This window comes from Homarus americanus, unplaced genomic scaffold (assembly GCF_018991925.1).
Source record: "Homarus americanus isolate GMGI-L3 unplaced genomic scaffold, GMGI_Hamer_2.0 scaffold52512, whole genome shotgun sequence".
Lineage (NCBI taxonomy): Eukaryota > Metazoa > Arthropoda > Malacostraca > Decapoda > Nephropidae > Homarus > Homarus americanus.
The window spans coordinates 1222003-1246582 of record NW_024735442.1 but is presented as its reverse complement, the minus strand read 5'-3'; the positions used below and the strand labels follow the sequence as shown (position 1 = coordinate 1246582).

The following is a 24580-nucleotide window of genomic DNA, read 5'->3' as shown; positions in this document are numbered from 1 at the left end:
ATTTTCGCGCCGCTTACACAACATGGCGGATGGCGGGAGGTTTGGATCCAAAAATGGCGCGGCTCGCCAGCCGCTCTCCGCGTAAAGGGGTACACGCACTGCGGAATGTGAGCATCCTGGGTTCCAGCAGGGCACCGCGTAAACGTGGAAACGCGGAATGTGGGACCGCGTAAAGTGAGGGTTAACTGTATTTGGAAACTGATCCCCATCCACCACCTTAAGGCAGCTAAGCAGGCTGTGGTCGACAACTGGTCAGCCTTCTGCCTCCGAAAACAGAGTTACACAAGTTCAGATCTATGTTCTGTGACTGAAGATATCAGACACACAAAGGACTGATACTAGCACATATATTTTAGTTATTATGACTATTATTAATGTACTGTACAGCAAAAAAAAAATAATTTCTTATATTAATTTAACTAAACTCATTTATAAAACATATACTGTATACACAAAATATGGCTGTTCTCAGCTTGCATGGACAGTCTGTTAGGTGCCACATGGGAGACTCAGATATTGTATATTTCTAATCAAACAACATATTTGGTCACAGTATTAATATTTGCAATTGAAAAACAAAGCAAATGACTTATTGATATATCCACATACCTGCCAATGGGCTGTAGCGTACTGTTGTGGCAGGTTGTAGGATTATCTTTATATGGACTCACAACGTACGTACATGTAATATATCTAGCACTCAGGATTGAGGTAGAATAGGAACTCACAATGCGTTTCCTGTATATATATTGTTGTACAGTACAGTGTTAAAGAGTTACTAGGTCAGGAGAAGCTTGCTCAGAGTTCCTGTCGGGCGAGGAGCTTTCTGAGGGAGCGGGTGGTGTGGAGATGTTGAGAGATGTTGCTTGCTGGTGGCGGTAGGTAGAAAGAGGTAGGTCACCACGAGGTGAGGTCTTATATAGCGGAGGTAGGCGTGGCTTGATGGTAGACCTCCACTTTGTTCGGCGTCGCTGGTTACCGACCTTGACCACGAGGCGTACGCTGGGGAATTCACGGGGGGGTCGGCTGGTCAGCGACACGGCGGTTGTAGGGGAGGAATCCACTACAGGGCCATCCACTCCTGTAGCTTGTTGGCGAGGGAAGAAGGAACTGGAAGACCTGCCTCCCAAAACTTCTGCCTCAGACAAGTGTCTTCAACATCAGGGCAATTCATAGTGTCAACTTGTAGCAGGGAAAATATTGCTTAGTTTGGATGAGTGTCTTTAGTTTTGAATCTTGTTTTTATCTCAGAGATAGAGAAATCAATGAAATGGATTGCAACATTCCTTTTGAAATGCTCCTGAGTGGAACTTGCAGCAGCATTAACCTTGTGATCTTTGGAATCTCAATTGCACATCCAACATCATCTGCCATTTTCTCACAGGCTGTGTACCATAAAGTAAACTCTGTGACGAAATTGGATCTTATTTTTTGAAGCCTTGCAATTGCACTTTCAACCAGTAGATAGGTTTGGTAAATGTCCTGATCTTGTTTTTGCAGTTTTGTTACCAGGGATCGAAGAACTTCCAACGTGCTTCTCATAGTTTGGAAGGCCAATGTTGGTAGAAGACCTCATGTTGAATAAGAGTCCTGGTATCACGATCCCAAGACCTAACTTTGATCTTATCAACATCATCACCCTCAGTTTGATTCCTTATACAGTATACATCTCTGGGAATGAGGGTGGGTTAATAGTGCACTCCAGGGTAAGAGCCACATTTGAGTACAGTTCTTGAAAAGTATTAAGGCATGTATATCTTTCCATCCATCGTGCCTTACACAGTTCTTTGAGTTTGGATATTTGCCTTGAGTCAGTAGTGTTCTCCAAAACTCAATCCAGCAATCTTTGTCATTTTGGTGAAAGGTCAAAGAACAAAAACATTTCGTTCAGTAAATCAACCATATTACGGATGGAAGCAACCTTGCAAGAAGATACAGTGCTGTATAATGCAGTTGGCACTAGGCTTTTGATTCTGCCTTTTCTGATGACATGACATTTGCTCGGTCATAGGAATGTCCACGAATTTTTTGAAATGTCCACACCACTCCGCTTCAGCGAAGAAATTATAGCATTTTATAGCCTCACCATTTGCACGTTCTAGATGAACAAAATTAATGAAGATTTCCCTGATTTCTGTTTTTATTTGGTCTACAAACCCACAAGCCTTAAACAAATTGCCAGCACTTCTTGATTGGCAAATTTATATGTAAATTAATCTGCGATGACAGAAAATCCTGCATCATCATCCACGAGAGGTTTTATAAGCACAGAAACAATGTGACCACCGATGATTTTGATAATTTCATTTTGTACTGTCCTTGAGGTACATTGGGCAATTTTTATGTTTTTAGTAAGTGATCTTGCAATGATTTATCATTCTCAGCTAGCAGATCTACCACTGCTAAGAAGATCCCTTTGTTCATAGATTTTTGCGATGAATCATCCCCATGGCCTCACAATGGAATATTTTGCCTTCCACAAAACACTATAGCCTTGACTATCAGTCTCAATATGTGAAGGTTCTTCTCAAATAGCTTTTTCTGAGACGATGCCATGTATGTCACTGTTTTTGTTGGGTCCTGGTGAAGCTGAAAGAGCGTAGCTCCAGCTTCAACGGCATCTTTATGGTTATGCAACTGTTAGTGTCTTTCTAGGAAACCATCTTTTCCAGTGGCCTTACTTAGGTTGGTAATGGCTTGGTTAACAAAGCTCCCGTTTTATTTATGTGGGAATCTTTTGGAGTGAAAACACAATACTTGCAGAATCCACCATGCATAGCATCACTGTATCCAACCCACCTGTATTTATCAAGCCAAGTTGACTGAAATGTCAGTGTCTTCACAGAAGCATTTTTTCATTTTACTACAGTTTCACTCAAACACTTATAGCTGCCCTATGGCCTGAAATACATCTTCAGATACTTAACTTTGTCATCATTAGAAAGAGAGTTAAGTTTGACTTTACCGCTTACAGTGTTTCCTACATCAATATCTTTGCACAAGTTTTGCAAAGTGCTCTGTGAATTATTGTCAAGAACTTGATAGTGTGACTCTTGCATGCTCCATTCAGGGGTAAGACACAACACTGTACAGTGATACCCCGATTTACGCGGTCAATTGAAACCACGGGGTACCGCGTAAAACGAAAACCGCGTAAATGGAATAACAGAACATATGTGATTAATTCCAATAGAGATTGGCCCGACCCCCAAACTCCACTTTTTCAGACACAATACCTACGTTGTAGTAAAAATAACATCTTAATTTTATGATGGTATGCACACACAATTAATAATTAAGAGAAATATCAATAATATTAGGTTTTTTAACACTTACATTAGTAGAAAAGATGGCTGGGCACACGGGGATGGGGGGTTGGTTCCGAGGCAGAGGGCAGATTATTGGCCCTCACCTGTATCACTTGTATCAATTGTATCACTATCCACCACAGAGGCTTGCAGGGCCTCTTTGTCAAACCCCTCAAAGTCCATATCCTCACTATCACTGACTTGGGACGGCTGTGGTGGGTGACGGGTGAAGAACTCGGTAATGTTTTGATGACTGGGCGACCTTGTGCACATCCTGCCTGCGCCGCTTCCCGCGTATATGAGTAGATGCACCGCGTAAAATGAAATTCCGGTTCTGGCAAGGTACCGGGTAAATGTAGAATCGCGTAAAGCGAAACCGCGTAAATCGGGGTATTACTGTAATAGGTTCACATGATGTAATTTCATCAGAGCAGGGTTTTGGTTGTACAGTAATGATTCCGATGTACGAAGATACAGCACTTGAAGTGTTCCTTGCTGCTACATTTGTCTGCGATTCATTGTTGATAACCACCTCTGTCCTCTTTGATCAAACCTTTGTTGTAAACCGAGCTACTCTGCCCCCTTACCGTGACTGGCATTCACTTATTAATCTGTGACGTCACCTGAACACACATACGGCCCCACCTGATTTTCTGAACTAGATGACGGCTGCGTTAATCTCTGACAAAGTTTTCATAAGCGATAAACATAAATGAAACCAATAAATCGTGAAGCAATCATCATTGTAAAGTACAGATACATCAATGTAACTCTGGGAACAATCTGCCAAAGTGTTCTGATGGCACCAAGTGTGAGCTCTTTCAAAACCAGACTTGACCAACACTGGAGCAGGTTCAGGTACATTCAGGAGCCAGATCATGCCCAGTACTTGCTTACAGTGCATAACAGAGACGTGGCCGACCGGTGAATGGAAATAGTCTCTCCTGTGAGCTATTGCGGTGTGGCACACTATAACAGGCCAGGAAACTGTTAGGCAGAGGCGTAACCCACCGTCCCTCAGATCAGCCTGGGCTGATAATCCGAGGTCAACTGGTGTGCTGAACTACCGGATCAGGTCACTTTCATGGCACCAAATGTTGGGGAACACCTCGTGAAGGGTCAACTGTCGTGACCTAACATAAGTGTGTAGGTGGTATAACAAACTTACATATTATTTACTATAATTATTTATTTATTACAATTATAATATTGATTAATGTACGTAACTAATTTTTGTAAAGGAAAGTCGGTGGAAAATTAAAGCTTTACGGCAATACAGTAATATACATAGCCGGTATCAAAGATTTTATAGTATAAACCACAATAAATAAACATTTAGAAAAAAATATATAAAATTTTGTGATACAAAAAATGCAGTACAATACTGCATTAAAGGAAAAGTACTGGAATTTTCTGATGAAAAGCAGGGTCTGGACCCCCTGGATCTGCCCTTGCATAGTAGAAGTAGCCAAACCAATATCTTTCCCAATCTTGGTAGGGTCATGACTGCATTCATGATGCTTTATTACTTCCAGCTTTGTCTCATGAGTAACAGCCTTTGGTGGTTTCTTTGGTGTAGTACAGGTAGCCAAAGATTCAGCAGAACATTTGGATGCCATTATGAAAGTTGCAACGAAAGGATGGTATGAATACACACAGATAAAGAGAAAGCACTTTGCACACAACAAATGGCAGAGGGAAGGAGGCAGGCTTGTGGGCCGTGCCAGCTAACTCCAGGCATGCGAAATTTGAATTTTTGCCCAGACCCAAATTCATATAAGCGGGGAAAGCTTTCGTTTCTCAAAATGGTGTGAATTTAGAAAATGTGTATAAGCGAATTTTCACATGTTGAATGGTTGTATCTTGAGGGATACCTGTATACTGTGCCCACCTTCCACAATCGGTGCATATTATTAAGTTGCTATTTTTTAGACAGTGCATAGTCATTTTCCATTGTCTTATATGGATCCTTGCCCACACGACTAATGCTAATTTTGTTTTTACCATTTTAACTCTTATACTCTTAGATTCCATTCCACCCTTTCATTTCCTAAATTTCTTTAGTAACTCTTCAATACTATCTATTTTCAGGATACAACTCCCAGGGCAAACCTATTCTGAAATCCTGCAATAATGCATCAAACACCATGATAAACCCTTTTAGAGAACCAGTCTCCCCCCAAAGGGGTGGGGCAACACATTGCTTTTTAAATACTATTATGAGGAAACAAGCACTCTGAATCAAACTTTTTCAATCCTAACTAACTTTATTAAGTAAAATTTTACAGTTTCATCAGTTGCTACACTTCTTGTCACAGGCAGTTTCAAAATCTTTTCATGGCTCACAATCAACCTGTTGGGCACACAGAGCCATATGTGGAGTATTTCATATAAAAACATTAACACTGTAAAGATAATCACATTCTGCAAAAAGTAAATATTCAAACTATCAATCACATGATGAATATGAACAGGATATCTTATCATCTATCGTGATGTGAAAATAAAAAAGAAAAGAAAAAATTTGTTTAAATTATGATATAAAGATCAATTCACATATGGACAACACGTCTACATACCGTAGCCTTTATTTGACTGTGACTGATATAATTGTGATGTCATCATAAGGCTTATCAGTTTTGGGATTGCACTTCACATTGGAAATGTTCTGTACAACTTCCATGCCACGGATTACACGGCCAAACACAGTGTGTTTGGTATCCAGCCAAGGCTGCAACAGAAAAGTACAATCAAGTACAGAGTAAAATAAATTTTGTTACATTCAAGATTACAAATGGTTTCCCAAATTTGAACATTTATTATAAATATATAACAAAGATACAGTGAAAAGCATGATATACTAATAAAGAAAATTTCATAAAATTTTATTTTTACACTCTAGAAGTCATTCAACTGTAACTCTTGAGGAGGGGGCGGGGCATCTTTACTCAGCTGGGAAAAATGCTTTATAGTAAATAAAGTTTTTAGAAAGCTATCTTCATATCAAATACTATACAGTGTTTTATAGTAACCCCCGTTGTAAGCTGGTTTGCTGAAAGCTCTCACTCGAATGCATCTTCAGTAAATAACCTTTTGATACAGCTTATCCTTTTATTTTCAAGTCATATTACAAATTACATACAGTATTTTATTTTTTCTCTATTACTGAAGATGTTATATTAATCATGATGAACCATAAACCATAAGAAGCCAATCATATGGGAATAAAATACTGAATCGATAAATAAATAAACCTGACGAATGCAGCAACTCCTGATCAGCCCCCAGCCTGCTTACAAACTCAAGTGCCTTAGTTCTCAGTAGGCCTATAGCAAATCTGATTAGACCACTGTACAGTATTCAGTAAGTGTTGCTCATTTTATAAGATATTTTTTATGAATCATCCCCATTTCTTAAAACATAGATTTTTTATTTATTTTTTTTAGGATTTCTGATGACCAGAGCATCTCAGAGTCCCCAAAAAGCTAATTCAGATATACTGAAGTCTGATTTATCAAGGTTTTACTGTATTCTGTATACATACTGTAATTTTCCTATATAAAGGAAAGGTATAGTGTAATGAATAAAAAATAAATAAACAAAAAATCATCAGAATTTTTATACATACTGTACAGTAGAGTTAAATGAAGATTCCTTCAAGAATTAGCAAATGCCAACAAATGAACAATTGTGGTTTATTTACTCTTGTTTGGCCACATTAAGATGAGCAGAAAAAGGCTTGAAAAATGAAAATCTGTAGTTCTCTGTATAATCATGCCACTGTGGTGGGGAAAAAATCTTTAAAATTTGTACTACCATCATTATTCTATAATTGTACATATATCAGTATTTCAACAGGTTGAATTAACTTACAGTTGGGATAACAGTAATGAAGAATTGAGATCCATTAGTGTTTGGTCCTGCATTGGCCATGCTGAGTGTATATGGGCGGTCATGACGGAGCGCTGGGTGAAATTCATCTTCAAATTCTCCTCCCCAAATGCTCTCACCACCAACACCAGTCCCTGTTTGAGGAGTTGTCAAGTACTTAATTTCTACAATCAGTATATATCTATTATCTTTACTGCTTTTCTTGTTTTATATGGGGTGGATCCAGATGAGTAGCCAGGGGGTAAAGAAAACCATTCCTTGAGGGTTGGCCATCGGCTAACTTTGAACCATGGTTTAAGATGCAGTTTTATTTACCTAAGTACAGACCCATTGTATAGTACAATCCCTCCTCGACTTACGATGAGGTTCTGTCCCGATGACCAAGTAGTAAGTCGAAAAAGGTGGAAAATAATACAGTCAACCCTCACTTTACGCGGTCCCACATTCCGCGTTTCCACGTTTACGCAGTGCCCTGCCAGAACCCAGGATGCTCACATTCCGCGGTGGGTGTACCCCTTTACACGGGTGAAGTATAATTTTTTTATTTAGCTCATAAAATTCATACAAATTATCCGGCCAGAATATAATTTACATTGCTGGAATTCTTACAATTTGATGATCATTTTGAATATAAACATCATAGATTTTGCATTAGACATACAAATTTTAGATATAATGTTTACTCTTGAGTAAATATGTTATCTTTTGTGCAAAATATATGATATTTATATTCAAAATATTCCTGGTCTTACAAGGAATCCAGCAATGTCAATTATATTATCCTAACTTTAGTCTGATTTATTATTTATTACTAAAAAGGTAAACAGTCTGGTATTCCCACACATTTATCTAGTAGGGACGTTGGTGGGGGGTGGGGGGGAGGGAGGGAGGGACCGGCGACCGACCATCTGTTACCGTGTGAAGAATATTTTTTTTTTTATTAACTGAAGATTTTTATTTTAGCTCATAAAATTCATACAAATTACCCGGCCAGAATATAATTTACATTGCTGGAATTCTTACAATTTGATGATCATTTTGAATATAAACATCATATATTTTGCATTAGACATAAAATTTTTAGATATAATGTTAACTCTGAGTAAATATGTTATCTTTTGTGCAAAATATATGACGTTTATATTCAAAATATTCCTGGTCTTACAAGGAATCCAGCAATGTCAATTGTATTATCCTAACTTTAGTTTGAGGTATTATTTATTAAAATTTAGTAGTTTTCCCCAAAAATTTCTCAGAGAGGGAAGAGCCGGCAGTGTAGTGTGAGAAGAGGGGGAGGGAGTTGAGTCCATTATTTGAATGGACATTAACTTGGCGACTGTATTTCTCTTAAGTATTAATTGTGTGCATGTACCATCATAAAATTAAGATGTTATTTTTACTACAACATAGTTATGTGTCTTCAAAAAGTGGAGTTTGGGGGTCGGGCGGTTTCTATTGGAATTAATCCCATATGTTCTGTTGTTCACTTAACGAGGATTTCACTTAACACGGGACCCTCTGGGTTCTATTGACCAGCGTTAAGTGGGGTACAACTGTGTGTGTATATATATATATATATATATATATATATATATATATATATATATATATATATATATATATATATATATATATATATATATATATATATATATATATATATATATATATATATATATATATATATATATATATATATATATATATATATATATATATATAGCCTTTCTTTTACGATCATCACTGGGAATGTGATCACCAAAACGCTTCTTGGAGATATTCTTCTTTACCATATTCACAGTTAATACCACAAAATTGGAGAAATAGTAAGCAAAAATCGCGTTACAGCAAACAAGCGTTCGCGTTATACAAATATCGTTCCTCTATTCATAAATCGCGTTAGAGCCAATTCGCGTTGTCAAAACACGCGTTATATCAGAACTCACAGTGTATATATATATATATATATATATATATATATATATATATATATATATATATATATATATATATATATATATATATATATATATATATATATATATATATATATATATATATATATATATTTATAGGCTTTACTTAACAAGTACTGTATATGTTATGTTTCAATTATACAAAATATGTCAACTGTATTGCACTGATATGCAAGTTTTAACTTCAAAACACTGTACACTCATGGCCTTCCTTTAACACAGAAGGTCAAGTTTATATTCTTAAAAGCATTCAAAAACTACACCAAATAACTATGCTGCATACAGTTTGATTAGATGTGCTTTCCATTCCTACTGGGAATGTATAAAAACACACAAAACTTGGCTACTTACCCAATGGATCACCAGTCTGAATCATAAACTGTTTTATGATACGGTGGAATAAGTGACCATTATAGAAACCATTCTTTGCATGGACACAAAAGTTCTCTACAGTCTTGGGACATTCCTTTGGAAATAGCTTAAGGGTAATATCTCCAAGAGAAGTATGGAGCACTGCAGTTTCATACAGTCTCTGGCCACCTAGAAGATAAAAGCAAATGTTATTCAAGCAATTGTTTAAATAATTTTAAAGGCTGAATTTTTATTGAGTCAAGAGAAGTTTAGATTCACATTTAGTCAGGATTTTCAGTGGTTAAAACTTCACTAATAACTAGAGTCAGTTTTCAATCAAAGGAGAAGGTGCAATCAATAATGGACCAGATTCTTTCCTTTCTTTGGGGCAAGTATCTCACCAAGAATATAAGAGGATGGTCAGAATATTAGCATTTGAGTAACTCCTCTTATTTAAAGTTAAGGGTTTTGAAGCATAAAAGATTTTTCCAAGCCAGGAAAAGGGATAGTGTTTTCTTCACCACAAGACCTTAAGAATGCATTAATAGCATCTGTTCAGACCTGCTGAACTGAATAGATGCCTCAGGGTTTTAGATGGAGTTTGTGTCTCAACTAGTACAGGAGGTCCCCGGGTTACGAATGGTTTCCGTTCCTGAGGATGTTCTTAGGTCGGAAATGTACGTAAGTCAGAACACATGCTATTAACATATCGTACTTACAGAACAATGTTTAAAATCCCACTATATCAAAGCCTAAGTCCTTATATACATCTAAAATAACTTAATTTAAGAGAAAAGAAGAAATAGAATGACAAAATACAGTAAATGAGAGTAAAAAATAAATCAGGTACGGGTAAATAAAATACTGTAAATTTAAAGTTTAACCCCGTTCGCATCGGCGGGCGTTTGTAAGTCGGGGACCCCCCCTGTATTCTATCATAATGAGCCTTAGAACCCAGCTTTGAAAGGATTTAATATTAATTTAAAAGAATTTTTGGTTCCACTTTTCTTTCCATGAAACAGATGGTTAGCAGCAGGGATGGAGCTTCATGCTTTCTATAGATAAAGATTTAGCTGTACCTGTATTAGGAAACAGGGTTCAGGGATGGATCCTGGAATATAAATATACTGTATATATATATATATATATATATATATATATATATATATATATATATATATATATATATATATATATATATATATATATATATATATATATATATATATATATATATATATATATATATATATATATATATAATTAAAAGTTGTTAAAGGAGTCACACTCAAATATGTATTATTTCAACACTTTCTATACCTTCCTTCATGGCTTCATTTTCTATCGCATAGCAACGTGGACTAACACACCGTAACAAGCATTTTTCCCCTTTTCATGTTTTTATTCTATTAATGAATGACATTATTAAACTAAAACATATATAGTGTAAAAGAACACACAAAACTAACAATAATATGAAAGTGAAATTGGGTCCCATAATAGTCATGTTGGTGTTCTATAATCTACTACCCCCCATGACTACTGTATAATAAAGGTAATGAAGAGTAGTGAGAGTGAAGGGCATAGTTTACATTGTAAAACAATTTGTTCACAAATTTATGAAAGCATTTTCACTCCCCCTCAATGCTTTCTTAAAGAGGAAGATATTATTGATAAAGTTCACTAATTTTGTAATTTACATGATGTCCTGAATGGCAGAATCATGTTAACTTCAAGTAACAGGTTCTAGGTTGAGACAGGCACAACAAAGTCACCCAACATACCTCATAGTGGAGGCATAAAAATTGAAAGTAATGATCTAAATAGTGACATTAATAATCCTGTAAATACTTTTCACAAGAGGTTATAAAATGAATCATTTTACATTAATATTAATCTAACTATACTTGTGATGGGTTTTACAAAATGTTTATAACAAGTGAGATCTTACCTCCCTGTTCAGTAGCAGCAATTATATCTTCCTTTGATGGTTTTTCATTGAAGACATCACGATCAGTATCAACACTTTTTGTGTCTGTCGCATCACGACGTGTAAATAGATAAAAACGGTTTTTACGGAAAGCTGTAGCCACAAGAGTGGGGTCAGCACGTGCTGAGTCAAGGGCTGGATTTTCTGAGGCTTCCATCTCCATTGTTATTGCTCCCTTATTCTTCTTCACCTTGCCCTATAAGTAAAACCAGTTATGAAGGACTGTATGTGCCGAATTATATGGAATTCTAATATATCGAATGCCGAGTTATCAATGGTTTACTGTACCCCTAATTACATTAATTCTTATGGGAAAAAATTGCTCATTATAAAACATTTCACTTTAAGTTGTGTGTCTCTGGAACACATCCCTGATGTATAGTGAAGGTCACAGGGTACAAGGGTAATGGCTGGGTGACCCCCTATGACAATTGTTCACTGTGCCAGCAAAAAAAAAAAGTCACCACCTCCCATGGGAGGACATTCATGCACAGTATGGGAGAAAAATAAACTGATAAAAATATATATTAATTACCTGGAAGAGAGCAAGATTCAGCAACCTTAAATTTTCAGGCTTGCCAATTGTCCTCACTAATCGATTATTATAAAGGTTTACAATTTTGACCCCAAGCATGGTTGCATAAAGGAGAAAGTAACCACTTTCATCATATACCAAGTTGCACACAGCTAAGGCTCCACCTTTCTCCACATCACGTTCCACTGCAAGTCTGGAAAATAAAATTTTAAAACTATTCTATGCACGATTTACTGTAATGTGAATACCAAATTTGTATTCAAAACTCAATAAAATATTCAAAATATATATCCAGGGAGGAATCACAGTACGTACAGCAATGTAAATACTGTAATGTTAATTAATGAAGATAACAACATACCTTCTTCCAAATTCCATATTTGGGATTTGTTGCTTTCGTTGTTGCAATTCAGTATAATGTTGAAGGCTCTCATCAAACACCCGAGTGAGTTTTCCAGTGAGAAATTTAAACACACGAACCTGGAAATTAAAAAAAAATGGGAACTAAGGACAGTGAGAAATTTTTTTTTTCATCGTCCAGAGAATGTCTCCTGCTCAAAAAGATTACTACGTATTAATACAGGACAGTAGGGGAAATGACGGAGTTTTGAAATTTATGCATGGGGCTTCATTACAGAACAATTACTAGGTCTTCTTCCTGCACATGCAAGTAATGGTGAGTACTGTACTGTACAACATGGTGAAACACGTTCAGTTAGCACAGGTCAAATATGCCCTGGACACCTAAAACAAAATTTTGGTTCAGTAACTGGAGAGACATCTCATTTGGTGGATTTTAACCCCCATAGCTCCCATAGAAGACAAAAATGGATTAAAATTGCCTTGGTGGTTTCCACTAGTGGGTGATAATGGCAGAATATAAACTCATCCATTAGTAGAAGGGATCCACTAAACAGAAGGTCACCTCTGGGATTTAACTAGGTACAGGTACTATATTACAGGAGAAATAAAATACAGTAAACCCTCGCTTTACGCGTTTCCACGTTTATGCGGTACCCTGCCGAACACGGAATGCTCACTTTCCGCGGTGTGTGTACCCTTTTACGCGGAGAGCGGCTGGCGGTCCTCTCGCCATCTCTCCCGCCATCCGCCATGTTGTGTAAGCGGCGCGAGTAGGTTGCGCAGTGTATGTCTTTGTTGCGTTATCGGTGACGTCATATGACGTATCGGACTGTGATTGGGCCAAGCATGCTTACCTCCCTCCCCGCTAGCTGTGATTGGTTTAATGTACTATGACGTGCCCCGCCGCGGGAGCGTTCAAGCCCCTTGACCTACCAGCGTCAGTTACACCCCTCCCGGCTACACTGTGTATATCGGTATCCATTGTTCCATAAGAATGGCTTCCACCGAACCACCACCACAAAGAAACCTTGCATTACCTGGACCCAGCCGCCCTAAGCCAAAGAAGACACGACGTTCCTTAAGCTACGAAATTAAATATAAGATCATACAAGAGTTGGAGAAAGGAACAAGACAGGTTGATCTCGCGCGCCAGCATGGTGTTAACGAGTCTACGATCAGGACAATTAAGAAGGATGCAGCCAAGATAAAGGAGCACATGAACATCACAAAGTCTACAGGTGCTTCTATGATCAAGTATTGCCACAACCAGGTGCTTCTCAAGACGGAAAAATTACTTGTGAGCTACTTGGTTCGTCAGGCGCGACGGAACATGGCGGTGGACACGCGCTCAGTTAAGGAGTACGCACGTGAACTGTATGCTGCAGTGTCACGAAAGATGGGAATTACAGAGCCCAAACCCTTTAATGCTTCCTCTGGGTGGTTACAGAGGTTTAAGAAGAGGAACAAGATCACCAATATCAACATTGGTGGTGAAGAAGCTAGTGCTGACCGTGTTGCGGCTAGGGAATTTCCTCCGTTTTTACGTGAGATTATGGAGGAAGGACAGTACACCGACGACCAGGTGTTTAACATGGACGAATCTGGTCTTTTTTGGAAAAAGCTACCTTCCAAGACCTTCGTTGTGAAGAATGCCAGCAAGTGTCGGGGCCGGAAGTTGCAGAAGGAGCGCATCACCGTCCTGTTTACCACCAATGCCTCCGGTACCTGTAAGCTCAAGTTATCGGTGATCCACACAGCACGCAAGCCGCACGCCTACAAGAGCATGGACATGACCAAGCTAAATGTCCACTGGTTGACCGCACGTAAGGCGTGGATGTTCTCTACTCTGTCCCTCTCCTGGTTTGATGACTGTTTCGTTCCTGACGTTAAGAAATTCTGTGAGCAACACAATGTTCCATTCAAGATTTTGTTGCTGCTTGACAACGCACTAGGACACTCGCCCTTACTGTTAGATCATCACCCCAACGTAAAAGTGGTCTTCCTTCCTCCCAACACTACGTCTATAATACAGCCCATGGACCAAGAATTGATCTGTAATGTGAAAGCTGCATTCTCTGCCAAGAAATTCAAGCTCCTGAACGACTACACCAACACCAAGGAAGAGTTGCGTAACCTGAGTGACACCGACACCAAGAGCAAAGACGACGAGGAACAACAGTTGGCATAGCAAGAAGTACTTGTGAGACAATTTTGGAGAACATTCAACGTCAAGAAAGCCGTAGACTTCTTGGTGGAGGCATGGGATCAGCTGTCTGTAGCAACTGTTCGTCACGCATGGAGACATGTGTTGCAAGGTATTCCGGGTGGGAGGCAGAGTATATCTGTGACTGGTGAGGTTCAGACTGTTGCAGTAGCAGTGGACCTTGCCAGAGAAGCTGCGCTGAGTGTTACAGCTGCAGGTTTCTCCGAGACCACCAACGACGACATCCTGGAGGTAATAAGGGATCCTGATGTGACTACCGACGAGATGGTAGATGATGATGACGTCAGTGAAGAGGCAGGTGGTGCGTCATCCCAAGAAGAACGCAAGTTATCCCATAGTAATGTAAGGGGTGCCATCGAGTGTATTGAGAAAGTCAAGCTCCTCCTTTCCGACGACCCTGACGCTAACAGGTATGAAATCTTCACTACCCAGCTGTTGCAGACTATGGAGCCCTACATCAAGGTGTATCACGACAACATAAACACCAGCCGTCAGCAAAGCATAACCGAGTTCTTCGCCCGCAACCCACCACAGCCAGCCCAAGCCAGTGATAGTGACAGAGACAGTGATGATGACTTTGAGGGATTTGTCAGGGAGGCACTAGTAAGTGTGGATGACAGTGATGAAGACTCACCTGAGGACCAGTAGCCTGCCCTCTGCCTCAGAACCAGCCTCCATTCCCATACGCCGACCCATCTCTTCTACTAACATAAGTGTTAACCCTAACCTTGTTTTTTTCTAACTTAACCTTCAGTATATTATTCTCTTATTGATTGTTCCCTTCTATATTATGTGTGTGTGAATACCATCACAAAGTTAAGATGTTATTTTTAGTAAAACGTACGTATTGTGTCGGGAAAAAGTGGAGTTTGGGGGTTGGCCTGGTCTCTATTTCAATTAATCCCATATGTTATGTTGTTCACTTTACACGTTTCTCACTTTACGCGGGCCGCCATGGGTTCAATTGACCGCGTAAAGTGAGGGTTCACTGTAGTGTATTTTTCACTTCTATGCAAAATCTGTTAGATCCTAAAAAAAAAATCTAAACCTAAAAAAAAAAAAATTGGGTGCAGTAGTGAGCCCTATGCTTGCCCTTGCTATGACTTACTGGCAAATATTTTTCCCTAAATGTTTGGATTTTTCCTGCCCAAATGGTTTATTTTGCCCTACAAGGGGAAATGTTTTCCCTATAGTACTGTACCCTGTACTGTACTGTACAGTACTTGTGGAGCAATGCTGGGGATGTTTTCTTTTCTTAGTTCACACAGATTGCCTGCCCCTTGGACAAAAATTATCTACTGTTTAGCTTACAATGCACAATTAAATCAACAACAATGATATACAGTCATCAGTTCTGTTAAGAAATTTAAAGCATCACAATGATGATAAATGATATATCAAATATCACTTATTATTACTCACTATTACATGTTACACTATTATGAAGGTATGATACCTTGCACAACTAAGAAAATTCCTGACTCACAGGGAAAAACCAAATTCCTAATTCTGAATATTAAAATGTGTCTGACAATTTGTGGGAGAGAATATGAACTAACAAAATTTTTACTACATACAATGGCCATAAATCATCGATAATGAATAAATAACAGTGGAACAATAAATTTTCACTAAACTTGCTTTATTATCAACCAATCAACTTACCTTTTTATCGGCACCAATGGTAGCAAACTGTAATCCATTTGGTGAGATGGCCATACATCTGGGGACTGTCTTGTGCTTGACAAATTCAAACAGATCTGTATCAAGCTTAGACTTGAAGTTAACACAATTTGGTGTCTGGAATTCATTCTTGGTCCCACACCAATACTCAATCATACCAATTTCGTCAACAGAGATGACAATATCATAGGATACATTGTACTGGAAAAGAAGAAGTTTTCAATGCCGAGCACTGCACTGAAACAAAGTACATTACACGTACAGTATATGTTTGAAATATACTGTATACAGTACATATTTGTATTAAAAAAGTGTATACCTGTATGTTTTAAATATAGCCTCTAAACAAGTAATGTGTAAGAAATTACATTACTGAAAGAAAATCTGAGCGAACATTGAGGGTCATGCACTACAACTCATGACGTGCAGCCGAGGCAGTGGTAAAGAGGTTAAAATTATACACTTGTAATTTCCTAACCACTATTTAACTAACTTTGATATAAGAGTTCAATCAAATGACAAAGATCAACAGAGACTAGTATTTCCATGCTAACCTGGCCCATAAGCCACGCCCCTCTTCTACAGTATACTAATGGCTGATTGGTTCATAGAAAATTCGAACTAAATGTGTTCACAATTGGTAAGCAGACCTATTATTATCGGAAATAATTTTAAATATCTGAACTCTCAAAATGCAGATGATTTCAAGGCATTAGCATTTCAGAGAGGATGTTAGAAAATTTTTAATATTTATCATAAAAGGTTGATATAAATGCACCCTTAAATCCCTTATACATGCACAGTCGGGGGCTAAATGCTCAGGGGAACCAATCGGCAATTTGTAGCTATAGATGAAGGGTGTGGCTTACGGGCCAGCTTAGCATGGAAAGGTTATACTGTAGTTGATTTCTCTCATAAATCAAGAAAAAATAACAGAAACCAAACAAATGTCATGAAAGAATCACCATACCTTTATGATTGTAACAGGTTTGGTATGGATTGAACTCAAGATGTGCAGAGGTGTATTTGTACCATGGCCATCAAAGATGTATATTTTGGGACTTGTAGAGTCTGACACAGCCAGTGAGTGTTGTGGGTCCGATAGTGGATGGATCCACTCACTTGTGCTTGGGGTGAAGTTCAACTTCATCATGTTAATCATGTCTGCAGTAATTTAAGGGGAATAATAAAATGAAATGGCTACAGAGCAAAATCAGTAATGAATTATATCTCCAACACAGGTACAGTACAGTATTTCAAAATGCATCTTAAAAATACATTAAGGAAATATGGCAATATTACAACACACATTTATCCATACCAAAGTGTCACCCCAAAACACTTGACTACTAATTGTTTTCCTACTTCTCTTCAATCTACAGAAAGTCCATTATAGACATACAACACACACAGTATATCTGAGGCTAATACTGTACAGCATAACACCAGAGAAAAGTGTAAGATGCTGAAAACAATGTTGAAGGGCAATATGCTTTCTATGTGGTTACACATCATCTATGCCTATTATATTACTGTACTGTATGTTGATACAGAAAGCTTTTGTAATGGAAGGACTACACAAGATAAATTTATTCAATCAATAAAAATCTATGGTTAATCATAATACAGTACCAAATCCTTACCAAAGTTTTCCACATCAAAGACTTTCAGTGATTTGTCATGTGATATAGAAACAAGCCTGGTGCCTGCAGTATTGGCAGCAAGGTGCTGTACATTCCCTAAATGTGCACGAAAATGTTTGACAAATTCCACACCCTCCTCTTGCTTCTTCCAGAATTTGATGTGACCATCAGAGCTGCCTGTTATGATGAAGTCAGTTCTGCCAAAGGAAATAGATTTTAGCATCAGTACAGTACAATATATTACTTGGCTTCCCAGGAATTATCTACAAGCACTGTGTAAAAAAATTGCAATCTTTTATAAATATTTGTATATTTAGCAAAATACTGGACACTCAGATATTTTAATCTTGGTACTATGACACAAACAAATGGGTAATACTACATGACTTTTGTGCACCTAGCTTCCTGTTATCAACTACAATTGTATTAGACAACTTCTTCCAAACTCAAGAAAACCACAAATGCTTACAGTGACCTTTCCATACATAAAAATGCTTACATGGCAGCTACATTACAGTAATGTACAGTACAGTATACTGTACAGTATACTGTACTGTATTACATCATTGTTATGTTAGGTAAGTTAGGTTGGTTCATCTTATACTGTACTGGTATCTTATAAAAGACTATACTGTAATGCCATATAATGTAGCAGTCGCTGGATATGTCAACAACAGATCAAGCACAAAAATGATGTCAGATGGATGCAGATTATTTTCAAGAAGAAAAATTCTCCCCAAACAAAAATATATGTACAGTACAGTAAACCCATTAAAATTCCCTCTCTTGATTTGCAGTTTTCTTCAGGAAGGGAAGAAGTTGTCTTTCATACAATATTAGTCAATAATAGGTAAGACTCATTAGGTATTACACCAAAACACAGCACTTGCTTTGCTCTAGAAGAATAATGATGTGTAATAAATCTTCTCTGAACTACAACTACACATATACTGCAAATACAGTACAGCACTCACTTCGTTACGACAACATGCATGACAGTGTCACGATGCATGTAACTCTTCTCGTAGTATTCAGCACAAGGCAAGTAGTCCAGGTACATCTGTTCATGTTTCAGTACTGTTTTTTAATAAAAAGATATATTATTACACTGTAATCTACATTAAAAATATTGCAACATCATCAATATGCCCACTATGAATGCCACACAGAACATCCCTAAGAATGACTGGGTTATCCAGCTACTTTACAAAATAATCTCTGTTAAAGAAGACTTACCCCCAGTATGTATTTCTTACCTCTAGAATAACCCAAATCAGGTAGAGGAACTGCAATTTTTGTAATTTGCCTCTTTTCTCATTTTTTTTACAGTGAATAAAGGTGTGCTGCACCATCAAACAATAAAAACACCACCTTTGTGATTCAACTGCTTACTTACATGAGAACAAATGTTTAATAGACATTAACAATACCCCTGTTTCATTCTCACTAAGCAACAGTTAATTTAGATTTTTTTTGTAAAGATGATGATAGATTGTCTGACATTAAGAATAATTATTCCCCCCAAAAGAACAAGCATTTGCAATTTGTATAATACAGTACAGTATTAGTTTGGCAATACAGTGACCCCTCGTTTAACGAACGCCTCGGTTAACGAAATTTCGGTTAACGAACTGCCTTCCATAAGGATCTTCAATTCGGTTAACGAACAAAAATTCGGTTAACGAATTTCTTACGAACCGACCTCAACATGTTTTCGCTTGCACTGACCGGGCAACCAGCTTTAGTATCAGTCCGCCAATACATTAATCGGTTCTAGGGCTTAAATTCCTTACTATTTTTAAATATCAAGAAGTTTATACTATTCAATAATTTTAAAAGTTTAATATTCAACTAGTCATTTTAACAATTATTGAACATAATTGAAGGTAAAGTGACTAGTTTAATGCGCGGCATCCAGCCTCTTAACACAGCAAACAGGCGTTAGTCTCTTTGTTTTCACTGGAAGTAACATCTTGCTTGAGACTCTCTTCAACTAAACGCTTTTTTTCTGTTTCCAAGCAAATTATTGGTTTTTGAAATATATTTTACATATTGACAATATATAATGCAGTGCAGTGTTGATTTAAAGAAAATAATCTTGAATTACACCAAGAGAGCTAAAATTTTATGGGTGAATGGCACCATGGGAGACTTCCCTTCCACCCCAATGCCTTCTCTTCTTCCTTCTCCTCCACCCCCATTCTAAATCCCATCATCATCATCCAGCCATAATACACAACAAAAATTTTTAAAATTTTCTAATTTGGAATTTAGGAAATTTTCGGTGAGCTGGAACCAATTACCCAAAAACCCATTGAAACAATGGTTTCGGTTAATGAACTTTTCGGTTAACGAACGACCTTCTGGAACGGATTGAGTTCGTTAACCGAGGGGTCACTGTACACACAAACACTTCTCAGTATCAACCTTTCCATTGGATAGGAACACCTGTACAGTACTGTATAGGTACAATAGTTTAAGTTAGGTTAGGTAGGTTATGTTTGGTGGCAACTTGCAACTGATAGTTTATATGAAAAGGCTGCTGGGAAAAGTTCCATTGGTTGTTGGAAAGCATTTGCAAAGTTGAATTGCAAACATGGCATCTTTGTAGGGTGGACAGGCATAGAGCATCTTCATTTACAAGAAAAAAACAAGATAAACCAAAACACAAAATAAGTAATTCCTCCACCCAATTCGGGTTATTCTTCATAAAAGAAATGTGATATTGTACTGTATTGAAATTTTTTGTTAGGTAGCTGCTTAATCCAGCCATCTCTCCAAGACTATAAATGTGCCTATTATCAAAATATGTACTATATGATAATGACGGTGCAACAAGAATAACTACAACTGACAGAGTGCCCTGGAACAATATATTGTTTTTTATGGTGGAATGATTAAATTTCTATGTATGGACAATGGAGTAAATAGCTAATGTAACTTGTACTGTGCTGATTCAGAAAAGATTTATCTGATATAAAGGACAATTTGAGCCATATAACTGAATAAAAGTACTTAAGAGCCATGGCAAATATGTACACTGTGCATCAAATGAAGTGTTGTCTGTAAATGCCAGTCTGTGAGAAAACAGCATTAAATCAATTATGATAGATGACAGGGTAATATTTGTGATGTTCTCAACATTATAGTAAGTATTTTAAAAGAGGCAGCATTTACTAAAACCTGACCTAACCAACCAAAGAAACCTACCTAACCTTACCTAACTTCCTAGCCGGGGGGAGCTACGAATTACCCAAAAGTACCCAAATGTACCCAAAAGTACCCAAAAGTATAGCAAATAAGGGTAAAAACTTAACAAATATCTGTTACACATACACAAAACATGTTTAATAATATTTTTAGTGTAATTTTGTAAAAATAATTTGTATGATGAAATAATAAACAGCGAAAAACTTTCAGTATTGGCGAACGCTAAATTCCAAAGAGTTCGTGAACAAGGGAGATGACTCAGATCCATCGTGATGCACTTCGCTAACCTAACCTACCGAATAGTAAATCCTACGGCTATGTTAAATACCCCAAAGTAACAGAAACATCGGTAATTATATCTCCATTTTGGATGGGTGCCTCTTTGGAATTTAGCATTTTTCACTGTTTATTATTTCATTATTTTGACTACATTTCAATGAAAACATTATTAATCAGGTTTTATTGATGTAAAACATATATTCGTTAAGATTTTACCCTGATTTAATATACTTTTGGGTACTTTTGGGTGCAGTTGGGTACTTCTGGGTAATTCGTTGTACCGTAGCTGGGGGGCTCCGCCCCTGGACCCTCCACCATATTAAGCAGAAAGTACATAGATTTATTTTGATATCTGGTACCAATGAAAGTAACTTTGTTGAAGCATCATGGTGTAATTTCACGTTTTTTTTTTTTGTGGACGTGAGAGTACGCTCAGACCGAGTGGGTTGGTTGTTAACAAACAGACAACACGTGGTGAACTGCAGATTTTTGTTAATTTCTTACGTGAATTTACTTTCTCAGTTAATATCCATTTGAGACGGAAGTGGTATTAGAAAAAGTTGTTTCTATTGACAAGATGTAACTAATGGTAAACACAAAAATGCTCTGAGTTGTGGCTGAAACTGTAATAATACTATTAGAATGAATCCTGGACAAACGGTGGAAGTAAGTGAAGGTCCGTGACTGAAAAATAAGGGCTACTATTTCGGCTGCATGTTAGTCATCAATAATTACCAAAATAAGTACTGTACATTTTTTTTTTCATTTTACGGGGAAGAGCCCACCCCAGCACAGGTCATCGACCCAAATTTTGGTTTTGGGATATCCTCATGGACTTTTATCTCGAGTATTACTCATAAACTACCGTAATTAATAACCTAACCTTACGAAATACTCAACCACTTTAATAACATACTGAATTTTTGGCAGTAGTACCCAAAAATAAGTACTGTTGTTAAATAGAGACAAGTAAGGGTAAATAGGTTTAAGGGGATAATTGAGGTCAATTATTCACTTCGTTAATATGTTAACCATTAATAACACTTGCCTTTAATTTTCTTGGGTTTAGGTGTGACAGCAGCCTCGTCTGGTCTTGGTCCGATCCATTCATCCTCACTTTCTTCTTCCTCCTCATCCTCCTCTTTAAGCTTGCGTTTGGGGTCGGTGTTGTTCATCTCTTGTTGTTACGTTAGCAGCAGTGTTTTATTAACAAGGTAAAGGCCGCCACTCGTGCGTCAGGCAGGGTGATGCTCCCAACACTGATTATTGTCATTGGTACTAAATATTGTAGGTGAATATGTTAATGCACAGCTAGATTGATCTGCGTCTAATAAATACTCTTGTTCTGAGTATAGATCGATAAGATTGGCAATGTAATTTTCTTATCTACATAAGGAGGAAATAAATTAATCTATAGTAGAGTTGTGTATCTTTCCGTCCCAAAGACTATAGAGGAGGATAGTGAACTCTCCATAAAACTTATTATTTTGTGTTACCGATGGACGCGCCATCTGTGGAGGGCTCGATATTATAGAGAACGGAGAAGTAATATAGGGGTGACGGGGCAAGTGTATAACTGAGCTACCATAGACAATAGTTGTATACAGTATAATGAATATCTAATTTATTTTGTTTTCACTTGTGCGTTGATAAACAAATAACATAAAACAATAAACAGTGCACACACACACACACATATATATATATATATATATATATCTTGATAAAATCACACGGGAAAATGGGAACAACGGAGCACCTTAGCTTTCGTCTTGAATAAAGACGAAAGCTAAGGTGCTCCGTTGTTCCCATTTTCCCGTGTGATTTTATCAAGATTTATCTTATCCACGTTTCATTGTGGATTTACATGAAATATATATATATATATATATATATATATATATATATATATATATATATATATATATATATATATATATATGCAAGTAAATCACTGTAGGTGCGCGTGATCTAGGTCTAATTCACATCTTCAGGGGTGAGTACAGACTGCACAGTCTGTACTCACCCCTGAAGATGTGAATTACATGAAAGCGCTTGGGAACTTCGTGTTTTCTTCTTTCCTTGTGGTTATCAGCATATACCTAGATCACGCGCACCTACAGTGATTTACTTGCTCTCTCTACATCACGCTTGTAACCATGCTGTCTTCCCAGCACCAAGCTGCATTGTACATCCAATACAACACGTATACAGAGAGCACATCGTGATTTTTGAGTCTTGAACCAAACATCTCGTACCCCACAAATGGTGACCCCCGGAGTGACGCACTCACAGGATGGAGGAAAAAGAACTCAAACAACCCATACCCCACAAATGGTGACTCCCAGAAGATTCGCAGTCACACAGGATGGAGGAGAAACCAATCACTCTCCCAGTCTTCAAGCAACATGGAAGACTGGCTTATCCACGCAGAGGCAGCTCTCATCGGCTCTACAGCTACTGTCTCTACACCGCAGGTTAGACACCCTAGAGTAGCACTGCTTCTCTAAGCAGACACCAGCTCCTCTTCCTGCCCCAAGCACCACGTCCTACCGACCCCAGCACACCCGTCCTGCCTCAGACGCCGCCCCCGGCCCAACAGTACCCCCTGCCGCTTCTCCTGATGCAGTCCCTGCTCCCGATGCGGCCCATGCGCCTGAGTGCAGACCAACACACCCGTCCTGCCTCAGACGCCGCCCCCGGCCCAACAGTACCCCCTGCCGCTTCTCCTGATGCAGTCCCTGCTCCCGATGCGGCCCATGCGCCTGAGTGCAGACCAACACACCCCTCTTTTCTCCCTCAGGTACTCCCTGCTACTGTCCTGCACCCTGCTACTGTCGTGGACCCAGCTGCTGTCACGAGCCCTCATCCGCTTCTGCTGACGCAGCCCCTGCTCCTGACCCAGGCCCACACACCGCAGCAGGCGCATCTGAGGACTCTGTACCTGTCGCGAGGAAAACACAACATTCATCACCTCCACAACCCTCTTTCTCCCTCTCTTCTCCCACAGATCTTGTGTGTCTAGACAGTTGCCTCCACTAGCGGCCGGCTCATCCACGCCCTCACCGTTATGGCTCACATGTGGCATGCACCGCCCATTCTGCCTCACATGTGCCATGCAACCCTT

The 24580-nt window shown here is 38.2% G+C and overlaps 1 protein-coding gene across 2 annotated transcripts; it reads right to left on the bottom strand.

Moving 5' to 3' along the window:
• Positions 1–5561: 5561 nt before the first annotated feature.
• Positions 5562–22907, bottom strand: LOC121870971 (peptidylprolyl isomerase domain and WD repeat-containing protein 1-like). Of its 2 annotated transcripts, XM_042372964.1 has the most exons (12): positions 22502–22907; positions 18939–19041; positions 17965–18161; positions 17292–17485; positions 16304–16522; positions 12413–12531; positions 12052–12244; positions 11478–11712; positions 9527–9715; positions 7182–7333; positions 5888–6039; positions 5562–5661 (listed from the first exon to the last, which is right to left on the bottom strand). In XM_042372964.1, the coding sequence occupies exons 1-11, from the start codon at positions 22626–22628 to the stop codon at positions 5896–5898; spliced, it is 1872 nt and encodes a 623-aa protein (XP_042228898.1). In that variant the 5' UTR covers positions 22629–22907; the 3' UTR covers positions 5562–5661; positions 5888–5895. The 2 variants fall into 2 exon arrangements, with proteins under 2 accessions (XP_042228898.1, XP_042228897.1); XM_042372963.1 differs by having other exon boundaries at positions 5562–6039.
• Positions 22908–24580: the final 1673 nt, after the last annotated feature.

Bases quoted from the DNA above. Each gene is read 5' to 3' on its own strand.
- LOC121870971 (XM_042372963.1), bottom strand. From the start codon at position 22,628: ATGAACAACACCGACCCCAAACGCAAGCTTAAAGAGGAGGATGAGGAG. The intron at 19,042-22,501 runs GCAAGTGTTATT...ATTAAAAAACAG, and splicing joins TAAACCCAAGAAAATTAAAG to TACTGAAACATGAACAGATG. The intron at 7,334-9,526 runs GTAAGTAGCCAA...CTCCTCAAACAG, and splicing joins TCAGACTGGTGATCCATTGG to GGACTGGTGTTGGTGGTGAG.